Below are 20,294 nucleotides of genomic sequence, written 5' to 3' on the forward strand. Positions count from 1 at the left end.
GGAGGACTCCCCCCTGAAGGCAGGAGGAGAAGAGGGTGACAGAGGATGAGGTGGTTGGATGGCATCATCGACTCAATGGAAAAGAGTTTGAGCAAACTCCGGGAGACAGTGAAGGCCAGGGAGGCCTGGCGTGCTGCAGTCCACGGGGTCGCAAAGAGTCAGACACAACTGAGCGACTGAACAGTAACAACAACCCCAAGCCTGTGTCCATCGCAGCCCCCCAGACCCCTATGTCCTGGGGGTGAGTTAAGGGTCAGACCATCCCCAAGACACAGGTCTCAGGGACTTCTGCCCCCAGCCCGCACTGGCGCACCCCCGTCTCACAGCAGCCAAGCTTCTGCAGCCTACTTAAACTTTATTGGATGTGGAGCTGAAATGGGGGTCCCAGAACCACAGAGCCCTCTCCCCCCAGCTTCTCCAGGGTGGGCTTCACTGGATGTGAGAGGGTCAACGGCCAAGGCTCGATCCTGGGACTTCCGACACAGCTCAGTAGCCCCCAGCCCTGCAAGCATCGGCCCCCGCCTCAGGTCCAGCCCCACCCACCGTCCCCACCCCATCCCCCCGCCCCGAACAGGCCCACAGACCCCTCCCAGGCAGGTGGGATCCCGGGTGAAGATGCTCCGCGGGCAGAACGTTACCCCCAGCTCAGGCCTTTCCTGGCCAGCTCCACCTGGGCCAGGCGGTGGTCACTCAGCACCTGCACCCTCGTGACGGCGGCCAGCGGCCTGTGGCGGTGGGCGAACTGGAGGACCTTGTGCTCCTGGGCATGGACGTGGAAGTGCTCCGCGTCCGAGGTGACCTCCATCTGGGGGCAGGCGGGCCCGGAGTCCCCTCAGCATGCGGAGCCCCCGTCATGCAGGCCTGCCCCCCAGGGGTTCAGAGCCCCAGCTGGGGCCCCTTCTCCTCGCCTCAGAGCGGTGGCTGGCAGCCAGGGGTTGCAGCCCCAGACCCAGCAGGGAGACTGCCGAACTGGCTCTCCCCTGTAAGCATCTGCAATCAGCCCCCCACTCAGCCGGAGCCCCAGCGGGGCCAGCAGAGCTGCTGGAAGCCGGGGGCACGGGGCGCCTCAGCGCAAAGCAGCAGGTGGCCCGGGTGCGTCCACAGACGGCGCCCCCGCTTCCCGGCCCCACCCCACGGGCCTCCCCCTCCCGCCGCGCGGGTTCCCCCACCTCCCAGGGGCTCACCCCAGCCCCTCACCTCAAAGGGCTCCCCGAGCACCAGTGGGAAGACGCTGGACGCCTCCTCCTGGCCCCAGCGACCGCCCTGAAAGGCGTTGGCCACCATGGTGGCGCTGGAGAACCGGGGCTTGATGTGGAAGACGATGTCGCCCGTCTCGGACAGGAAGTTGATCTCAAACCTGGGGGGCACCATGGGGTTGGCGAGGGCGGCTGGGCGGTCACCCCGCGGAGGCCGAGGAGGGGACACGGGGAGGGGAGGGCACGGTCTCTTACTGGTCCTCTCCGGAGTCAGAGTGTGCCTGCACCAGCAGGTTCCAGCCCGGGGCCAGGCCCCCCGCGTGGAAGGCCTCAAACTGCAGACGAAAGGGGCGGCAGAGGCCCTGGGTGCCGGGCCTCCTCTCCTTGGGGTACCCCCTCCCCCAGGAGGCCCCACGGCCTGGGGCCCGTGCCCGGTGCCCCACCGGGCTCTGTTCCCTCCTTCCCAAATCCAGGTCTCACCCACCTGCAGGGCCATCTCTCCGGCTTCCGTGGGGAGCTGCGCAGCCTGGGGATATAGCGGCTGGGCTGGGCGGGGGCGCAGGGCCCCGCCCCGGGGATGAGGTCACCGGCCTTCCCTGCACCCTCAGCCTCTCGCCCTCCCCCACCAGCAGGTCCTCTAGTCCAGCTCCGGGACAGGGTGGCCCCCTCCCCACCCCCTTTCTTCGGGGGCCTGCGTGGCTCTCAGGCTTCACTCCACTTCCGAGGACTCCCAGGAAAGCACTTCTCCTCCATTCTTGGAGGCAAGGTGTGGCCCAGGCAGCCCCCCAGTCAGCCACAGCCTCCAGGGTCTCGGGGACCCAGACTCCCCAATCTGGTCAAGAGTGGAGGCCTACCCACCCTGCCCTGGACTTTGGGGCCGTCTAGCCGCCTGGTGACTCAAGCCCCCCAGTCCAGCCCGGCCTCTCCTGGCTGCCCCGCTCCAGGGGCTCAGCCACCCTGCGGGCAGAGCAGGGATTAGGCTGGCCGCTGTGCTCAGCGAATTCCAGGGCGCTGGCGGTGGACGGGGTGGGGGGCCTTTCCCACACCCCCACACCCCTCCTGGCCTGCTCCTGAGCCCCCTCAGCTGACCGTGGAGCAGGCCAGGCTGAGGTCCTTGGGAGCATGTGGGGGAGACAAGCAGAGTCTCCCCAGGCTTTCCGGGCGGCCAAGGGGGCGTCTTGGCCGGACTGTCCAGGGAGCCAAGCCAGAGAGGAGCCAGGCTGGACAAACAGAGCCCCAGGGCTGCTGTGGGGGATGGGGGGCGTGCAATGCGTGGGCAGTGAGTGTGCAAGTAAGTGTGCAGATGATCGTGCAGATGTGTGGTGAGTGTGGGACCAGGTGGTTGACGATGTGCACGCTGGATGTGGGGGTGTGATGTGCCCACGGGTCTGGGGTGTGGTGTGCCCACGGGCATGGGGGTGTCGTGTGTGAGGCTGAGTGTGTGGCTCCTGGCACTGCTGCTCTTCCCTGCCCAGCCTCGCAGAGGCCGGGGTTTATCTGGTCCCCCAGGGCAGCAGGATTGCCAGTCCCCAGCTCCCCTCGGGTCATTCTTCCCTTCTCCCCCTGCTGGGTCCCACCTGGCCTCCCCCTGTGCCTGTCACTTTGATATGGGTGTGGTGGTAATGGGAAGGGACGAGGAGGTGGTCCTGACCCCTGTGGGCATGCGCCAGCTTCATCCTACCCTGCAGGTGGGGCGCTGGTCAGGGCCGGCAGGGCCTGCAGGGGGCAGCCCTGGGCAGTGGAGGTGAGGCCGCCCACTGTGGCCTCCCGGGCCTCAGACACGGGCCTGTCCACTCCCACATCCAGGGCCCCACCCAGCCGGGCCATCCTGGGGCCTGCCTCCCCGAGGATCTGAGAAAGGGTGAAGCCCCTTCCTGCCTCTGCACCTCCCGGTCCTGCCTCCTGTCCTGCTGCGAGGCAGATGCTTGGGGCCTGGATTCTGGGGATGGCACGGTCCGGGGTGGGCAGAGCATGCACTCAGGAGTCCTGAGCAGGCTTCCAGCATGCCGGGGAGCCCAGAGCCAGTGGCCTCTGGGCGCAGTCCTCCCAGCTGCACACTGCCGTCTGTGCCCCCAGCCTCTCCCCCAGGCAGGGAGGGTAGCCCAGGGTGGATGCAGCGCCCTGGGCTGTTGCCTCCTGGCTTTGAGGTCAGCAGAGGACCTGACAGAGGGCCCTCGGGACTCAGTGGCCTAGATCCCTGGCTGGGTGAGGAGCCTGAGGACCCCTGATTCAGCAGGCCTGTCCCAGTCTGAGCCTCAGCCTCCCCCTATATGGAGGGCTATGGGGACCGCGCTGCCTGTCGGCCACTGAACCTGGAGCGGGCAGGGTGGGGAACCTGCCTGTTGGCTCCAGCCTGGGGACCTCATAAAGCCCAACTGGGCCCAGGCAGGCTCTGGGCCTCCGCCCACCCCGTGACACCTGTGCCTGGCATGGGCCCACACCTGGCCGGGCCTGTGGTCTCACCCCCGCCCCCCGCTGTGGCTTTGGAACCTCTCCATGTGGGGTGGGAGCCAGGAGCAGCCGGGCAGCCAGGGGTCCTGAAGGCCCCTCGGGGCTGGCGCAGCCCTGCAGGCCACCCCAACATCATGGAGTCCAGCTCGGACCCCTGCTGTCCTCAGGGGTCCCCAGTGTGGGGGGGCGGGGGCCGGGGGCGGTGCCCCCACCTGGAGTCGCTGGCCAGCCAGGGCTGGGTGCAGTGGCCTGAGGCCTGGGAACAAATAGACCTGCCCAGCAAGAGCTGCCAGACGCTGCCCCTCCCCCTCCCGGATGTGCGGTTTTGCCCCAGGCTGTTGGTTTCCAGAGCAGGCAGCAGGGTCTCCACCCAGCTCCACGGAGGATATCCACCCAGACAGCAGCCTGGGCTCAGAGGCCCATCTCATCCCTGGGCCCGCCATCGCCAGGCGGCGCCAGGCACGGGCCTGGTGCAGAGATGCCCGGACAAGAGACCCTGCCCCATGGCTTAGCGGCAACCACCATCGACCTGGAGTCCTGGTGGCTCAGCGGATAAAGGACCCGCCCCCGGACGAGAGACCCTGCCCCACGGCGTAGGGGTAACCATCTTCGACCTGGAGCCCTGATGGCTCAGCGGGTAAAGAATCCGCCTGCAGTGCAGCTTCAATCCCTGCGTCCGGAAGATCCCCTGGAGGAGGGCACGGCAGCCCACTCCAGTATTCTTGCTTGGAGAATCCCATGGACAGAGGAGCCTTGGCGGGCTACAGGCCGTAGGGTCATAGTCGGACGCGACTGAGTGAGCACACACACCGTGGAGCTCGGTCTCTTCACAAGCAGCACCGCCTGCGCTGGATAGACGGGCTCCAGCCGTGCCACTGGGGGCAGCTGGAGGCCAGGCTCAGGGAAGGGAGACCCGAGAGCGATCCGCGCACTCGGCTCGTCTCAGCACGATCGCGGTCCTGCCTCAGCTGAGCCCCTCTGTGTGCTCAGTGCTCGTCATTCATTCATCCCTCGGCCAGGAGGGGTGCGTCCTGCATCACAACCAGACGCCCACTCAGTCGCTCAGCAAGCGTCAGCTGAACCCTACTCTGTGCTGGGCCCTGAGCCATGGTTCACAGGACAGACAGACAGAGCCACACAGCCTTTGCCCTCCAGGAACTTCCGGTGTCTGAGGCAGGGGTCAAACAGTAAAGGACTAGCCCAGTGTCACGGTACTGAACTGTTATCACGATATGAGCTCTAAACGGAAATCGTGGCGAGTGATCATGGTGTCTCGGGGGAGCCCGGACTAATATGAGTTGGTCTGGGCAGACTTCTTGGAGGAGGTGACATTGGAGCTGAGCTTAGAACAGAAAGCACTCAGGGGAAGGGTATTGCTGGAAAAGGGAACAGTGTGTGCAAAGGCTCTGGGGAGGGAAAGGCCAAGATGGGAAGAGCACACCCCGCCCACCTCTGCTGCCTGGCTGAGATCCGGCCCTCCCTGGCCTTCCCTGCTAGGCACCACCGTCGCCTCCCTCATTTGGGCTGGCATTGTTCCTGGCCAAGCTGCCCACCCAGTGCCAGGCCATTGTCTGTGCCTCCTGCTTTCCACCCCTGAGTCTCTTATCACCCAGAGAATCAACTTGTAGGGGAATATGGTGGGTGAGAAGGTTTTAGCCCAGCCAGTGCCAAGCAGGGGCTGCCAGATCTGATGCCGCCTCCTCCCTGGCAGGGGTGGGCCGGTGGCCCAAAGGATGCTCGGCGTCAGTCTGGCCTCCCTCTTGTGGGGACCCCGCAGGTCTCCCCTCTTGGGGCCACCCTCCTGCCCCATGCACACCTCTCAGTCCGTGCATGCGAACGTGCCAAGTCGCTTCAGTCATGTCCAACTCTTTGAGATCCCATGGACTGTAGCATGCCAGGCTCCTTGTCCATGGGATTCTCCAGGGAAGAATACCGGAGTGGGCTGCCTTGCCCTCCTCCAGGGCGTCTTCCTGACCTGGGATTGAGCCCACATCTATGGCTCCTGCACTGCACGCTGATCCTTTACGGCTGAGCCACCATGGAAGCCCTACCTTTTCCTCCAGTCCGTCCCTGCAAGCGGAAGCCAGCCCACCTGCCCTTGACTGCAGACAGTCCTTAATCCTCCCTGGGAGTCGGTTCCTCCACCTGAGGTTGCCGAGGGGGACCATGAGCATTGCCCGTGAGCTCAGCTGGGCACGGACGCAAAGCTGGCCTTGACCCAAGGAAGGGACACGGAGGTAGGGCTCTGGGCATTTGAGCTACGGAGACTCGACGCTGGTGAGGTTAAGGCTGGGGTTTCCCCCTTCCTGTCAGCAAATGGGGGCTCCTGCCCAGACAGGCTTCCCAGAGGGAGTGCAGGCCCACCCCAGTCAGGCCTCAGCCCCCAGGAGGGGGCGCCCGGCCCCCACTCTATGTCACCACCTGTTTACAGATGCAGCAGCCAGGGGTTGGGGGGGCCCTCGCTGGCCCGGGGCCCCGGAGGAGCCCTCGCTGGCCCGGGGCCTGGGGTGGGGGGGGGGCCCTCGCTGGCCCAGGTTGCTGCTGGAGCTGCTGTTCTCCGTCACAGCCCTGCAGAAGTGGGGCAGGATTTGGGAGCAAGACAGCCTCCCCCCGCCCAGCTTCCCTCTGTCATTTCCCAGCTCCTACAGCTGCGCTCCTCAGCTCTGCGTGTGTTACAAGGGCCCCCCTCCTTTGCAGTCCTCAAGTGAGTTCACGTCTGTTCACAGCCTGCTAGGCGAGGGCTTCCCTTCCCATTTCACAGATGGAGAGACTGAGGCTGCTATGGCCTGCGTGCATGCGTCCCTGGTGAGGCACGCTGGGAACGACCCTGCCTGTCAAAGGGTGTGCTCGGGAGACCCCCAAAGCCCTTGGCGGTGCCGCTTTGGGGGCCTGGGGCTGAGGGGGAAGGCTCCCTTGGGCAGGGTGGGACGTGGCTGGGACTCCGGGGCCTCTTGGGCCTTGACCAGTACCCATCAGGAGTTATCCCACGATGGCACCATCTTGCAGGAAGCTCAACCAGCCCAGACGGGCCTGCCAGAAAGGCTGTCTGGGTGTGGTGGCCACTGGCAGGGCACAAAGGCCAAGTTGAGGTTTCTGTAGCAGGACAGAGTCTGGGGGCCAGCTGGGCTGGGCAGGGCGGGACAGACCGGCGGACATCTGGCCTGGAGAGGGGACTGTAACGACTCCTCCAGATGGGCTCTGGGCTCCGGGAGCCGCCAGGGAAGCAGGCTGCACCAGGTTTATAAACAGACCCAGCAGCAGCCCCATTTGAAGGCGGAAGAGCTAGGAATCCAATTAGATGGGGAAGTGGCTGGGGGATCCTAGAGCTGCCTAAGATGGGGCTGGGGGCGCCTCGAGGACCCAGAGTCCCCGCCCCCGGCACCAGGGCAGAGGTGGTGGCAGCTCAAGGGGACGCAGGACACCGGGCGTGGATCCAAGCCCCTGCTCTCTAGAGAGTGACCCTCCGTGAGCTGCTCTGTGGCCCGGGGGCCGGGCCCACCCGGGGTGAGGTGAGTCAGGCCCGTGCAGCCCCCGTCACTCCCTCCCAAACACTCACAGAGCGCCCATTGCATGGCATCGTGGAGAGCACAACAAATGATTCGTAGCTCAACAAACACGCAGAGCATTCTGGACAGTGATTTGTGCTAGGAAAAAAGTAAATCAGGACAGTGGCATTAAGAAAAAAGATGTACAGTTCAATTCCACAGCCTCTGACTGCATGTAGCCTCTGAGCACCAGACATGTGTGACCTGAGACGGGAGTATTAAGAAAACACTATATTTACAAGACTTAGTGCAGAGAAATGGTGTAAAATATCTCATTAATGATTTTAGATCACTATTCCAAATCCTAAAAGATGATGCTGTGAAAGTGCTGCACTCAATATGCCAGCAAATCTGGAAAACTCAGCAGTGGCCACAGGACTGGAAAACGTCAGTTTTCATTCCAATGCTAAAGAAAGGCAATGCCAAAGAATGCTCAAACTACCGCACAATTGCACTCATTTGACACGCTAGCCAAGTAATGCTCAAAATTCTCCAAGCCAGGCTTCAACAGTGCGTGAATCGTGAACTTCCACATGTTCAAGCTGAATTTAGAAAAGGCAGAGGAACCAGAGATCAAATTGCCAACATCTGTTGGATCACAGAAAAAGCAGGAGAGTTCCAGAAAAACATCTGCTTTGTTGACTATGCCAAAGCCTTTGACTGTGGGTCACAACAAACTGGAAAATTCTTCAAGAGATGGGAATACCAGACCACCTGACCTGCCTCCTGAGAAATCTGTATGCAGGTCAAGCAGCAACAGTTAGAACTGGACATGGAACAACAGACTGGTTCCAAATCAGGAAAGGGGTACTTGAAAGCTGTATATTGTCACCCTGCTTATTTAACTTATACACAGAGTACATCATACAAAATGCCGGGCTGGATGAAGCACAAGCTGGAATCAAGATTGCCAGGAGAAATATCAATAACCTCAGATATGCAGATGACACCACCCTTACGGCAGAAATCAAAGAACTAAAGAGCCTCTTGATGGAAGTGAAAAAAGAGAGTTAAAAAGCTGGCTTAGAACTCAACATTCAGAAAACTAAGATCATGGCATCTGGTCCCATTACTTCATGGCAAATAGATGGGGAAACAATGGAAACAGTGATAGACTTTATTTTGGGGGGCTCCAAAATCACCGCAGATGGTGACTGCAGCCATGAAATTAAAAGACGCTTGCTCCTTGGAAGAAAAGCTATGACCAACCTAGACAGCATATTAAAAAGCAGAGACATTACTTTGCCGACAAAGGTCCGTCTGGTCAAAGCTATGGTTTTTCCAGTGGTCATGTATGGATGTCAGAGTTGGACTATAAAGAAAGTTGAGTGCCAAAGAATTGATGCTTTTGAACTGTGTTGGAGAAGACTCTTGAGAGTCCCTTGGACTGCAAGGAGATCCAACCAGTCGAACCTAAAGGAAATCAGTCCTGAATATTCATTGGAAGGACTGATGCTGAAGCTGAAGCTCCAATACTTTGGCCACCTGATGCGAAGAACTGAGTCATTTGAAAAGACCCTGATGCTGGGAAAGATTGAAGGTAGGAGGAGAAGCATGACAGAGGATGAGATGGTTGGATGGCATCACTGACTCGATGGACATGAGTTTGAGTAAACCCCAGGAGTTGGTGATGGATAGGGAAGCCTGGCATGCTGCAGTCCGTGGGGTCACAAAGAGTCGGACACGACTGAGCGACTGAACTGAACAAAATGATACTATTTTGTACGTATTGGGTTAAATAGGAATGCTTGCCCAATTGTGTCTGACTCTCTGTGACTCCATGGACTGTCATCTGCCAGGCTCCTCTGTCCATGGGATTTCCCAGACAAGAATATTGGAGTGGGTTAGCCATTTCCTTCTCCAGGGGATCTTCCCGACCCAGGAATCAAACACGAGTCTCCTCTGTCTCCTGCATTGCAGATGGATTCTTTACCGATTGAGCCACTGGGGAAGCCCTGGTTAAATATAAGATGATATTAAAATTAATTCTATTTAAAAATCTTTTTTTTTAATGTGGTCACTAGAAAATTTTAAATTGCATCTGTGCCTGCATTCTATTTCTATGGAATGGCACAGGCTGAGATGGTAGGGTGGAATTGTTCAGTTGCTCAGTTGTGTCTGACTCTTTGTGACCCCATGGACTGCAGCACGCCAGGCTCCCCTGTCCTCCACTGTCTCCTGGAGTTTGCTCAGATTCATGTCCATTGAGTCAGTGATGCTATCCAACCATTGCAACCTCTGCCGCCCACTTCTCCTTTTGCCTTCCATCTTTCCCAGCATCAGGGTCTTTTCCAATGAGTCGGCTTTTCAGAGGTTGGGGCTGTTTCAGCTGGAGCAGGCAGGGAACTCTCAGGGGAAGTGACTGCGGCCTTGAGACCTCATGCTGAGAAAGGCCCCGCTCAGGAGAGGCAGAGGGAATGACCCAGGCAGAGGGAACTGTAGATGCAAAGCCCCTGGGGTCAGAGCAGCACAGGGGCTGGGTGACCGGAGCCTGGGAGCCCTGGGGGCTGGGGAAGGAATGAGGCGACATTTAGAGGTGAGCTGAGGGAGCACCAGGCTGGGCTGGACCACGTGAGGAGCCTCCAGCGGCCCCTAAATGCCAGGGACTGAGCTGGTCTGGGGCTGCCCCCTCCCTAGTGTCCTCTCGGGGAAGCTCTGAGCCTGCACAGCCGGGAAGGCCCAGCCAGTGCCCCTGCCTGGGACAGCGGAGGTCGGCGCCGGTCCCCGTGTCTCCACAGCACGCTCCCCGCAGCCCTGCCTGGGCCAGACGCCACATGTCCTCGACCCGCTCGGGCTGACCCCCGCGAATGCACTTGCCAAAACTGTTGGGAAAGGCCCAGGGGAGCCACCAGCTCCTGAAATAACCTTACACCAGTTCCAGGACATCTGTGGGGGGGCGGAGTCCCAGGACCCCAAGCAGTGATACCGCAAGCCCAGTGCAGGGTTGGGGCTGGCGGGGAGAGAGAGGGGCCGGCAGGGAAGGTGAGGGCAAGGGGAACCCGGGGGCTGACAGAGACCTGCAGAGGGCAGAGGCGGTGTGTGGAGAGGGGCGTCCTAGACTGGGCAGCCCTGGTCCCTCTAGAGGGCCAGGCCGGGTGGGCCTCTGGAGCGGGAGGGGGCTGTGCCCCTGGGCTGAGGTCTGGCTGGATGGGCAGCTGAATGAGAGGTGGAATTGGATGGACGGTCAGTGCCGGTGGGTAGGGAGCCCTGTCTGACCCGGTTGGGCCCCCCAGGGCCTCAGAGGTTGTGAAGGACTCATCTCCTGGGCGCTCTGTGTTCCCAGGATGGAGACTGAGGCTCAGAGAGGCCGAGTTCCTGCTCTCGGGCACAGCAGGTGAGCACACCTTCCCCTCCGCGTCCTCACACTTGGTCCCCACGGCCCCTGCTGGCGGGCTTCCCCTGCCCTGGGTCCCCTGGGGCTTGTCCCCTGAGCAGTGTGGCCAGCACTTGTGACCACAGCCCCAGTAACAACAGGAAAGGGGAGACCCACAGTGGGCTGGCCCCCGTGAGTTGGGGGGAAACGGAGGCGGGGGGTGCTGCCTGGGGAGCCAGGCCCTCCCCCGCCCAGGACCCGGCCCGGAACTCTGAGTGGTGGGAACTGCGAGGTGGTTTTTTTTAAATTAAAGGGTCTTTACCGAGACCCCTATTGCGGTCCACACGATCCATCCATCATTCGTTCAACAGACAATGACTAAACGCTCGTCGCATGCAGGGAGCTGGTGACCGCGACGACGAGGTGAACAATGTAAACAGAAGTCCAAGACCACCTGGCTGCAGTGGGCCCTGTGTGGGCACACTGGGAGGCGGGCACATGGACGGGGCTGGGGTCTGCTCGGTCAGGGTCAGGACTCTGCAGGCTCTGGCGTGTCCCCAGCCACACGTCCCAGAGAAGAGTCAAGGCGTTTTCTGCTGGAAACCAAAATTGTCCATTAAACGACCACCCCCCACCCCCAAGCAACGCTCCATCAAAGTACTGCTCGCTTTTTTGATGATGTTTCTTGACCCCAGCAAGAAGTAAAGAAAGTGAGTGCCCACCAGGTACCCACGGGAGCAGCAGCAGAACACGGGAGGGGCAGACACTGAGGCAGGCACAGCTGGCTGGAGGGTGTCTGTGCCCCCTGGCAGTAGCGTGTGTTCTGGACAAGGGCCAGGGTGGGCAGGACTCCGGGCCCAGGACAGAGGACAGGAGAGGGCCCTGGGAGAGGCGAGGATAGGAGTGCGTAGTCATCAGGGAGCCAGGCAGAGGTTTCCACGGGCGGCCGACTCCCCAGCGGAGGGTGGGCAGGGCCCTGAGTGGGACTGCAGCTCGGAGGCAGGAGGCCAGGGAGGCAGAGGGCAGGCAGCGCCAGCGGGTGGAGAGGAAGAGGAGCCTTCCCTGCTCACCTCCTTGCACTTCCTTGGCCTCTGCTCGCCCCAGGCCCTTCCTGCCCCGGACAGACGGGGCCGGGGGCCGGGGACCAGCCTGCCAGGACCACCCCGCCCCATCCCTACTCCGACTGCGGCCCCCGCTTCCCCAGGCTGGGTCGGGACACGAGATTCTTTTAAAAACATTTCCTTTGCAAAATAATCCTTCGAAATATGTTTTTGAAAACAGGCTCCTGATCAGAACAGGAAGAAGTTAATTACAGTCCCTCCCAGAGGGGCGCTGGGGAGGAAGCCCGGTGGTCAGTAACAGCAGCGAGGGCCAGGACGGCCACTCTGACGCCACACCCACGCGCGGTCTGGGCCCCTCCCCGCCCCCTCAGCCTGCAGATGGGGAGATGCAGACCCCGGGAGGCCCAGGGGTGGCTGGGGACACAGGTTCAGGGCTGAGCGTGGGTAGGCGTGTGCATACGTGTGTCCACATGCCTGTCTGTGTGGGTGTGAAGGCGAACGTCCAAACGAAGGCCATCTGGACTCCCCACGGACCTGGACAGGCCCTGCTCTGGGCTGCCCTCTGGGTGTTTCTACGCCGGTCTCAGTAAGTCCTGAGGCTCAGCGCCCGGCTCATGCCTTACAGGCGCGAGGGCTCTGGTTATGCTGGACGTTTGGGGCGTCCAAACCCTGAACCTTGCTTAGGGCCAGTGGTCTAAGCAGCCAGCTCTCAGCACCAGGGCTCACTGAAGTGTGGACCAAGCAGTGAGCCTTGGGGCCATCCTTCCACACACCTGTCCCTCTGATCATCCATCCACTCACCCATCCATTTAGCTTGTGTCCTTCTGTCTGTATCAACTTTCTGTTGATGTCGAAATAAATTACCACAAACGCAGTGGCCTAATACAATGCGAATTTATTATCTCACAGCCTGTGGGACAGAGGTGGGTCTGGCCGATGAAAATCAAGGTGTGGCCAGGGCTGCATCCCTTCTGGAGGCCCCAGGAGAGGGTCTGTTTTCTGGCCTTTTCCGGTCTCCAGAAGTGCCTGCATCCCTTGGCTGGAGGCCCCGGCCTCTGTCTCCAGAGCTCGCTGTGATACCACTCAGCCTCTGCTTCCACCTCACAGCTGCTCTGACCCCCTTTTCACTTACAAGAGCCTGGAGGTCACACTGGGCCCCCTGGCAAGGTCCACTAAAACCTCTTCGTCCCCGTCTCAAGATTCTTCACTTATTACATCGTCAAAGTCTTTCGCCGCGTAAGGCAGGAAACCCCTGGGTGTCAGGGGAAGGACGCGGACGTCTTTGGGGGTGGTGGGGGCCGCCATTCTGCAGCCTCATCCTTCCGTCTATATGAGCATCTGCTTGTCCATGCATTCACCCTCCTGCCGTCTCTCCATCGCTATGCCATTTATCCGCCCGTCTAGCCCGCCGGCCAGCCCAGCATTTTTCCAGCCGTCCTTCGATCCCTCTTTCCATCCATCCCGCTGTCTTTGTCCGCCCCCTCCATTCATCTGACCACTCATCCTCCAAGCGTCCCTCCGTCAGTCCTAACTCCCATCTTTCCTCTCTATCCCCTGTCCATCCACCCACGCTTCCGTCCACTCACAGGCTCCTCTGTCCATCTGTCTGTCCAGAGGGAGCAGGGTGCCAGGGGAACAGGGTCAGAGGCTCAGCGAGGGTGCAGTGGGGGCAGCGGGATGAGCCCAGACTCTGCGTGGCTCAGTGTCCTCTTGCTCGGGGCTTCGCTCCTTCCTGGAACCCTCTGTTGTCACCACCCCCTCCCCCCCGCCCCGAGACTGACGGCTTCCTCTGCCACGCCTCCCTGCTCGGGTGGGGCTCCAGGAAGACAGAGGCCGCAGCTGGCCCTCCAGGTCTCTGACCCAGGCCTGAGGAGCTGGTGGGGGTGGGGGATGGACCTGTTGTCATGAGCAGGGTGGGCAACCCCCGTTCAGGCACAGCCCCAGAGGCTGCAGAGGGGCCCTGCTGCCCGGATGGACCAATAGATGCCCAGGGGAGCAGGTCCTCACCGACTCCACGTCCTTCCCCATCCCCCTCCCCAGGAGCTCAGTGCAAGGGGAGCCCTGGGTTCCAGGAGAGGCTGTGGGAAAGGCCCCTCACAGACCCTTCTCTGGCCTCAGGGTGTCTCGCGGGGGAGTGCTGGTCACCCCAGGCTTTGGGAGAGGGCCCTGGACCAAGCCCAGGATGACTTGATGGGGAAAAAATGCCCCCAAGAGGAGAATCAGGCTCTGACTGCCAAGACACTCAGGCTTATCACAGCCTCATCCCCTTTATCTCCCTGCTGGGACGAAGGAGGGAGGGGCCCCGGGCTCACTGGCCGCCCGTCCAGGACTCTGAACCAGAGGGGCGGACCTGGTCTACCTCACTGTCCCCTCTGGGTCTTGTTGTCTGTCTTCATCTCTGACTCTTCTCCAACCACATCCTTCCTCTGGGGGCCTCTCTCTACAGCAGAGCGCCTGCCCTGGAGGCTGATCGCCGGGGACTCTGTCCTCACGGCCCCGCCCACCCTGGACGTGGGTCGCCTCCCCAGGATGGCCTCCTGGTGGCTGCTAGGAGTGACCTAGAGTGCTGAGCTCCAGGCAGTGACCCTCATGCATGCCCCCCAGGGCCTGCATCCCTGTCTGCCCACCTGGACGCTGAGGTGTGGCCAGCCTGGGGTCCCAAAACAGGACATTGTGTGGTCAGTGCCTGTGACCCAGCCAGGCCCTGGGTCTGCGGCAGGCAGGTGCTTAAGGCCCTTCAGTAGGAGTGCTGGGTGGGTGAGTGGGTGGAGGGTATGTGGCTGGGTGGGCTTGGACAGACAGCTCATCACCCAGCCCGGCAAAAGTGGTCATCGGCGCCCAGGGCCCGCCTGCCTCGCTGGCCAGCTCAGTGCCCTGAGCTCCCACGTGACCCCCACGTGACCCCCAGAGGCGCAGGCCGGAGAGGCTGCCGCGGGTTCCTGGCGCGTGCCCTCCAGAGAAGCAGGCAGGAACGGGTGTGCCTGCCTCGTGGGCCAGGGCCCCGGGGAGGGGGGCAGGAAGGGAGGCAGGCTGTGCCTGCGGGCATCCCAGAGGTCAGCTGGGGGGCAGGGCCGGCCAGGGCCGCTGGCAGCTCCAGACTTCTCAGTCACCCCAGGATGCCTCCAGCCTCGCCTGGGTCCTTGGTCCTCCCGGCATCCTCCCCAGACCCCCTGACCCCACGTCTGGGACCCATCCTGCTCCAGGGGAACCCCCGCAGCCTTGCAGACCCAGTGTGGGAAGGATCTGGACTGGGGGGCATACACATGGAGTCAGGATCTGAACCCCAAACCAGAGCCTCACCCCCATCTGCATGACCCGGGGCTTCAGCGTCCCTATCCTGGGCTACAGCCACTCGGCCTTCAGGACAGCCACGTGCCTCGTCCCCATCCCCGGGCACAGCCATGTCCCCCCTGCCCTCCCCACTCACGGACAGCCATGTTTCCCACCCCCCACAGAGCCTTGTGCAGCTCTGGGCCAGGTCAGGAGCCAGGCTGGCACTGAGGGGCCTGAGAGGCCGGGCCCCCTATGTTACAAGACCCGCAGTCCCATCACTTGTCACCTCCATCACCAGGGGAAGCACTGTCTCCGAGACCCCACAGCAGGCACCCCAGGCAGGAGCCCCGGCGAGGCCCAAGAGGCAGCTGTTTAACGAGGGAGGGGTGGATTCGGCTGTCCGGTCAGAGGCCAGCCCCCGGGCCTGGTCCAGTGTCCGGCCGCCCCCAGGGGGTCGGGGGCCCCTCATCCGGCTCCCGAAGCCCCCAGAGCCGCCCCACGCCCTCTAGGCCCCCATGAGGCTAGGGAGCGGGGGGCCTGCCAACAGGGCGGAACCGCAAATTTGGAGCAGCGTCCAAGTGGGAGGGGGCTGGGGTTCAGCAAAGGAGGGAGGCTGGTAGGGGGCAGGGGTCTGGCAGTGAGGGTTACAAGCCCCCCTCCTCTTCTCCAGGCTGCTGCTCCTCAGCACACCCCGCACACACCTGTCACGTGCACACACACCTGCAACACACCTCGCACTAACAGCACTGAGCTGAGCCGGGGCAAACCCTGGGGCCTCACCTGCCCCTTCTCCCCGGAGCCCCAGCCTGCTCAGCCACCGGCCACCGGCTCTCCCTTCCCCGGACCTCAGTCTCCCCATCTGGGCGGCGCGCTGGGCTCCCGACTCCCCAGGGATAGCCTTACATCTGCCATCGAGAAGATCGGGTTTACGGTCCCATGGCTGCACCCCATTCTCTCTGTGGCGGTGGGTGCAAAGTGGGGGTGCACAGGGCCACGCAGCAGCCCACACGCAGGCCAGGCCTCCTCTCGTCCCCTCAGGCCCTGCCCTGGGTGGGGGCTGCGTCCTGTCCGTCTGTCCATTGTTCCCAGGCCACCAGGGCCTGACCACCCCGCCCCCACCGCAGAGGAGGGGAGCCGGGGTGGGGAGGGAGGCCAGACCTGTTAACAAGCTCCTTCTCAGCCCCCACCCGCCTTAACTCCCCAGGCCCTTCCCAGGCGGAAAATTCAATTAGTTTCGAGCAACTGCTCTGCTGAAGAGCCAGAGAAAGGGGCAGGGGAGAAAGGGGATCCGCCTGGCGGCTGGTGTGTGCGCTGGGAGGGGCCTGGGGGGCAAAGAGCCTGCTCAAGTCCCTGCGTCTCGGCCGCGCCCCCATCTCTGAGTGTCTCTACACATGACTCTGTGTGCCAGTGTGTGTCGCTGGGTCCCCGTGCGCCCACGTCATTCCCTGCACAAGCACGGCCCCCATCGCCCTCAGCCCCACCGTGTGCGCCCCCCGAGAGTCCACTGCAGGCTCTGGGTTCCCGAGGAAGGAAGCCTGGTGGGTGGGGGCAGCGCACACAGAAGGGTGAGACCCCCTGCGAACTGCCTCCCACTCGGCGTGCGCTGTGCCCCTCCGTCTGGCTCCTCGCTGACCTCTCTCCTGTCCTCAAACACTGCAGGCTCCTGGTCGCAGGGCCTTTGCACACACTGTCCCCCAAGGCCTGGCAAGCCACCCCTGTGAGAAGCTTGTCTTCGCGCTCCCATCATCCCTGGGCTTCAGCGAGCAGCCAAAGTCTCCTCCTGCAGGGCGTGGGCGCAGTCCTGCCTGGGTGTCTGTCCCGGTGCTGTGTGGGGCCTGGCACACAGGAGCTGCTCAAGAAATGCTGACTGGGTGAAGTAGCAGGCCCGCACAGAACTTTAGAAAACGAGCGTCCTGTCTCTGCCTGGCGAACTCCTATGCACCCTGCTATGGCCCAGTTTCTAGGACCTCTTCCTTCAGGATGTCCACAGGATCAGTAAGGAGCATCACATTCAGCCCTCAGCCTGGAGGTCTGCACTTTCCTCTGGCACCCATTATCCCTCCACCATCTCCCTCTGCCCAGCTAGGTACCCCTTCATGGAAGGCCTCTGTGTCACCAGAACGCAGGACAGGGCCGGGTCCCCACCTGGCCCATCCCCTCATCCTGGCACGTCCATCCCCACCGTCCAGCCGGCCTCCTTCCTTCTGCCTCTCTCCTTCTCCCCGCTCAGCTCAAGGGCCTTCCTGAGCCCTGTGTGGGGGGTGGAGAGGTGCCCACGCGGGCCGGGCATTCAGGGGGCATGCGGGACACAGAGCTGCCAGGGGACGCGGGTGGCAGTGCAGACGGACCCCAGGGCACCAGGGGACGGAGGGGCGCGGCCCCCTCCCCCTGCCGAGCACTCCCGGGTGGGGCCCCCCAGACACTGCCAGGGGGCGGGGTGAGGGTCCCGGGGCCTGCTGGGGAAGAAGGGAGGTTTGGGAAGGCAGCTGTGGGGAGGGGCGTGTGCAGGAATGCGGGCCGGCCCCGCCTCTTTCCCGAGGAGGGACAGAGGCAGATGGCAGCTGGGGGCTGAGAACACAGGGGAGGCTCTGATGGGCGACCCCCTCCTTGGGATCTGGGGGGATGCAGCCTTCTCAGGTTCCCAGGCCCCCGCCCTTTGCCAGCTGTGTGCAGCTGGGGCCCTGCCCTGAGGAACCCAACACCAGTGGGGGTGGGGGACTGGGGCTGCACATGGGCTTCCCGGCCGGGGCCGCGGGCCATTTGTGATCGACCGTGTCTGTCGGCAGGAACACGGGTGCCCTGTGGGCCGAACCCAGGCCCAGGCAGGGCTGAGGCTGGGGTCCCTGGGAGGCGCCAAGGCCCTGAGCCTCAGTTTCCCCAGGATGGTACCTCCAGCTCCTTTCTCCGGAGGGAGACGCATCACCTCCCTGCAAAGCCAGGGCTCAGCCCGTGACCCCCTCCCCACGCCAGGATGAGGGTCTGAGGCTCAGGGACACGTCCAGTGCCCAGCAAGTGGGCTCTGCTTCCGGAGGCCAGTGCAGAGCGGCCTTCTCCTGAGCTCTCAGGCCCCGCCACCCCCTGGCACCCTTGCCCACCACCACCCCACCTTGCCAACAGGGAAACTGAGACCCCGCCTGGGAGCCAGCCCTGCAGTGACCCCCGTTCTGCCCGGAGCCCGGGGGAGGGGGCCGGCCGGGTGGGGAGGGGGCCGCCAGATGGCTGTAATCCCACGTCAGCAGGGGCTTAGACACCTGCCCAGTCTCCCCCGCCCCTGCGGGCCTGCCCAGCATTGCTGCACATCTCCCCTTGCAGGGGCTTTCCCCGCTGGGGTGGGCAGAGGGGCTCTATCCCCCCCCACCCCCCCACCCCCAGATTTCCTCCTTCCTGAGCTGATGTCTCAGTGCTGGGGAGGGCTGGGTGCTCTGACAGGTCACCTGAGCACTCGGCGACTGCTCACTTCTGAGCTGGGCGCAGGGTGGGATGGGGGCGGGCCCGGGGTGGGGGTCAGACTGCCCCGGCCCATGCCTGTGTCCACAGCCATGTCCCGGGTCCCCTCCAGCCCTGAAGTCCGAGACTGAGTGGGCTCAGGCCCACAGTGCCCCACGCTGAGCCCCGAGCCCCGTGCAGGCCGGCGTCATGGACCACGTGGCCTCCTGCCACCGCACCGCCCCTGTGGGCCTCCCCCATCACCCAGGGTGTCCGGCCAGGGAACGCTTGGCCCTTCCCAGCCAGGGCACCCCTGCCGGCATGGTGCACTGGCACTCAGCTTCTGGGGACACATGGGTCAGGAAGGTGGGACTCAGGCTCGTCCTGGCCGGCACCTGCCCCCCACCCCGGCCCGCTGAGGGCCCCCTGCTCCCTGGCTGCCTCCTTTCAGGGTCCGGCAGGCCTTTTCAGGGCTGGCTGATGGCAGGCCTGCATTTCCATGTCAATGGGCCAGGCCGGCAGCCTGGTAAGCTGGTTAACAAGCCCCCAGCCCCATGGGGGAGGCTGTGTGGGGTGTTAACACAGCCCCATTCTCTGGGGCTCGCTGGCCTTGCGGTTGCTATGGTGCCCTGCATGGCCTCTTGGGCCACGGCTAATCCTTTCCCTGGGCCTTTCATCCTGGCCGTCCCACCCCCAGGCTGGTCGCTGGTGACTTGGGGATGCCCAACAAGGCTGGTTTCTCTGCCGGGGTCAGAGGAGGCCGTAAATCCAGGCCCCTGGCCCCCAGCCCTTTGTCCCTGGCATTGTCCCTGAGTCTCCAGCCCTCCTCCTCTGGGAACCTCAGCGGCCGGAAGGGCGCCTTCGCCCAGTGGTCAGCTCCTGCCCTGGGGGCGGAGGGTCTCCTGGCCCACCGCGGGCCCTGTCCTCTGCTCGTCCACCCCCTCACCCATGCGCTCATGGCTGTTCCTTCTCCCGCATTCCCGCACCGCGAGCCTGGCCTCCCCACTGCTCGTGGGATGTGCCAGGCCTGCTCCTGCCCTCTGTTTTCGGTCTGCAGGTTTTCTCCCCAGATGTCTGAGATGCACCCCACCCCCCGCCCGATCTGAGTCTTCCCTCGAATGTCACCGTCCTCGTGAGGCCACAGGCCCTGCCCTCCCAACTCCAGCACCGGTTCTGTTCTTCCTGTAACCTCATCCCTTCCCACACGCCCTGCAGAGCTCCATGTGGTCCTTCTTCCCAGGATGCCAGACCCATGAGCACAGGGCCCCAGCCCCAAGCATGTGCCTGGCTCCTGGTACGCAGTGGACACACTGCATGAAGCGATGGGGCTCTCTCATCGAGAGGTGGATGAGGTCCCAGGTCTGGGCTGCTCTGACTTCACACCAGAGGTCTTCACTGTCTGGTCTGTCTCCAGGGTGCAGTCTTTCCACACACCGCTTCCTGCCGCATCCTGTCCCCAGGGAAAGAATCCTGCGTCCGGCATCCCTGGGATTCGATTAGCCTGGACGCCAGACCCACGCTTGGCTCCCCACGGCGCCTATCCTGCCTAGCTTCTGCTTGCATGCCTTCAGCGATGGGGAGCTCACCACCAGGGTGGTGCAGTTGGGAAAACGTGCTTCCAGTTCTGGGTTCCAGCTCTGATGTGAAGGGAACTCAGCTTGATTGGAACCTTGCCAGGGGCACCTGTCTTGGGATGCGTGGTGGCCGGTCCCTGGCTGGAGGCTGCGGATGAGTGTTAGAAGGATTCAGGCCTGATAAGTCGTGAGCATCCTCCCTTGAAACTGGCCTGTCTCTCCTCACCCTTCCAGGCACCTGCTGATGCTCACCCTTGGCCTCTGTTGCTCTCTGAACCTCTCGGGATTCATGCGAGGCAAGAACAGTACATGGCTCCATTTCACAGATGAGAACACTAAGTCTTAAGTGGAAAGGGCTGGGGCCTCCTGCAGGGAGGCAGAGCCTGACTTCCAACCTGGGCCTCTCCCTAGGTGGCAAGGGGGTGACAGCCCAGGCTTCTCACTGAGGGGCCTCG

General features: G+C 62.8%; 1 protein-coding gene across 1 annotated transcript; it reads right to left on the reverse strand.

The window, feature by feature from the left end:
- Positions 1–335: 335 nt before the first annotated feature.
- Positions 336–3,232, reverse strand: GRIFIN (galectin-related inter-fiber protein). The gene is made up of 5 exons (XM_044935990.2): positions 1,681–3,232; positions 1,452–1,531; positions 1,198–1,357; positions 639–805; positions 336–502 (listed from the first exon to the last, which is right to left on the reverse strand). Exons 1-5 carry the CDS (start codon positions 1,690–1,692, stop codon positions 487–489), a joined length of 435 nt encoding a protein of 144 aa, XP_044791925.2. The 5' UTR covers positions 1,693–3,232; the 3' UTR covers positions 336–486.
- Between the last annotated feature and the right edge of the window lie 17,062 nt (positions 3,233–20,294).

Source organism: Bubalus bubalis, chromosome 24 (assembly GCF_019923935.1).
Source record: "Bubalus bubalis isolate 160015118507 breed Murrah chromosome 24, NDDB_SH_1, whole genome shotgun sequence".
NCBI classification, from domain to species: domain Eukaryota; kingdom Metazoa; phylum Chordata; class Mammalia; order Artiodactyla; family Bovidae; genus Bubalus; species Bubalus bubalis.

Coding starts and splice junctions, on each gene's coding strand:
- GRIFIN (XM_044935990.2), bottom strand. Junction 1,358..1,451: donor TCTGACTCCGGAGAGGACCA/GTAAGAGACCGT, acceptor GGTGCCCCCCAG/GTTTGAGATCAACTTCCTGT. Junction 806..1,197: donor TGCTCGGGGAGCCCTTTGAG/GTGAGGGGCTGG, acceptor GCCTGCCCCCAG/ATGGAGGTCACCTCGGACGC.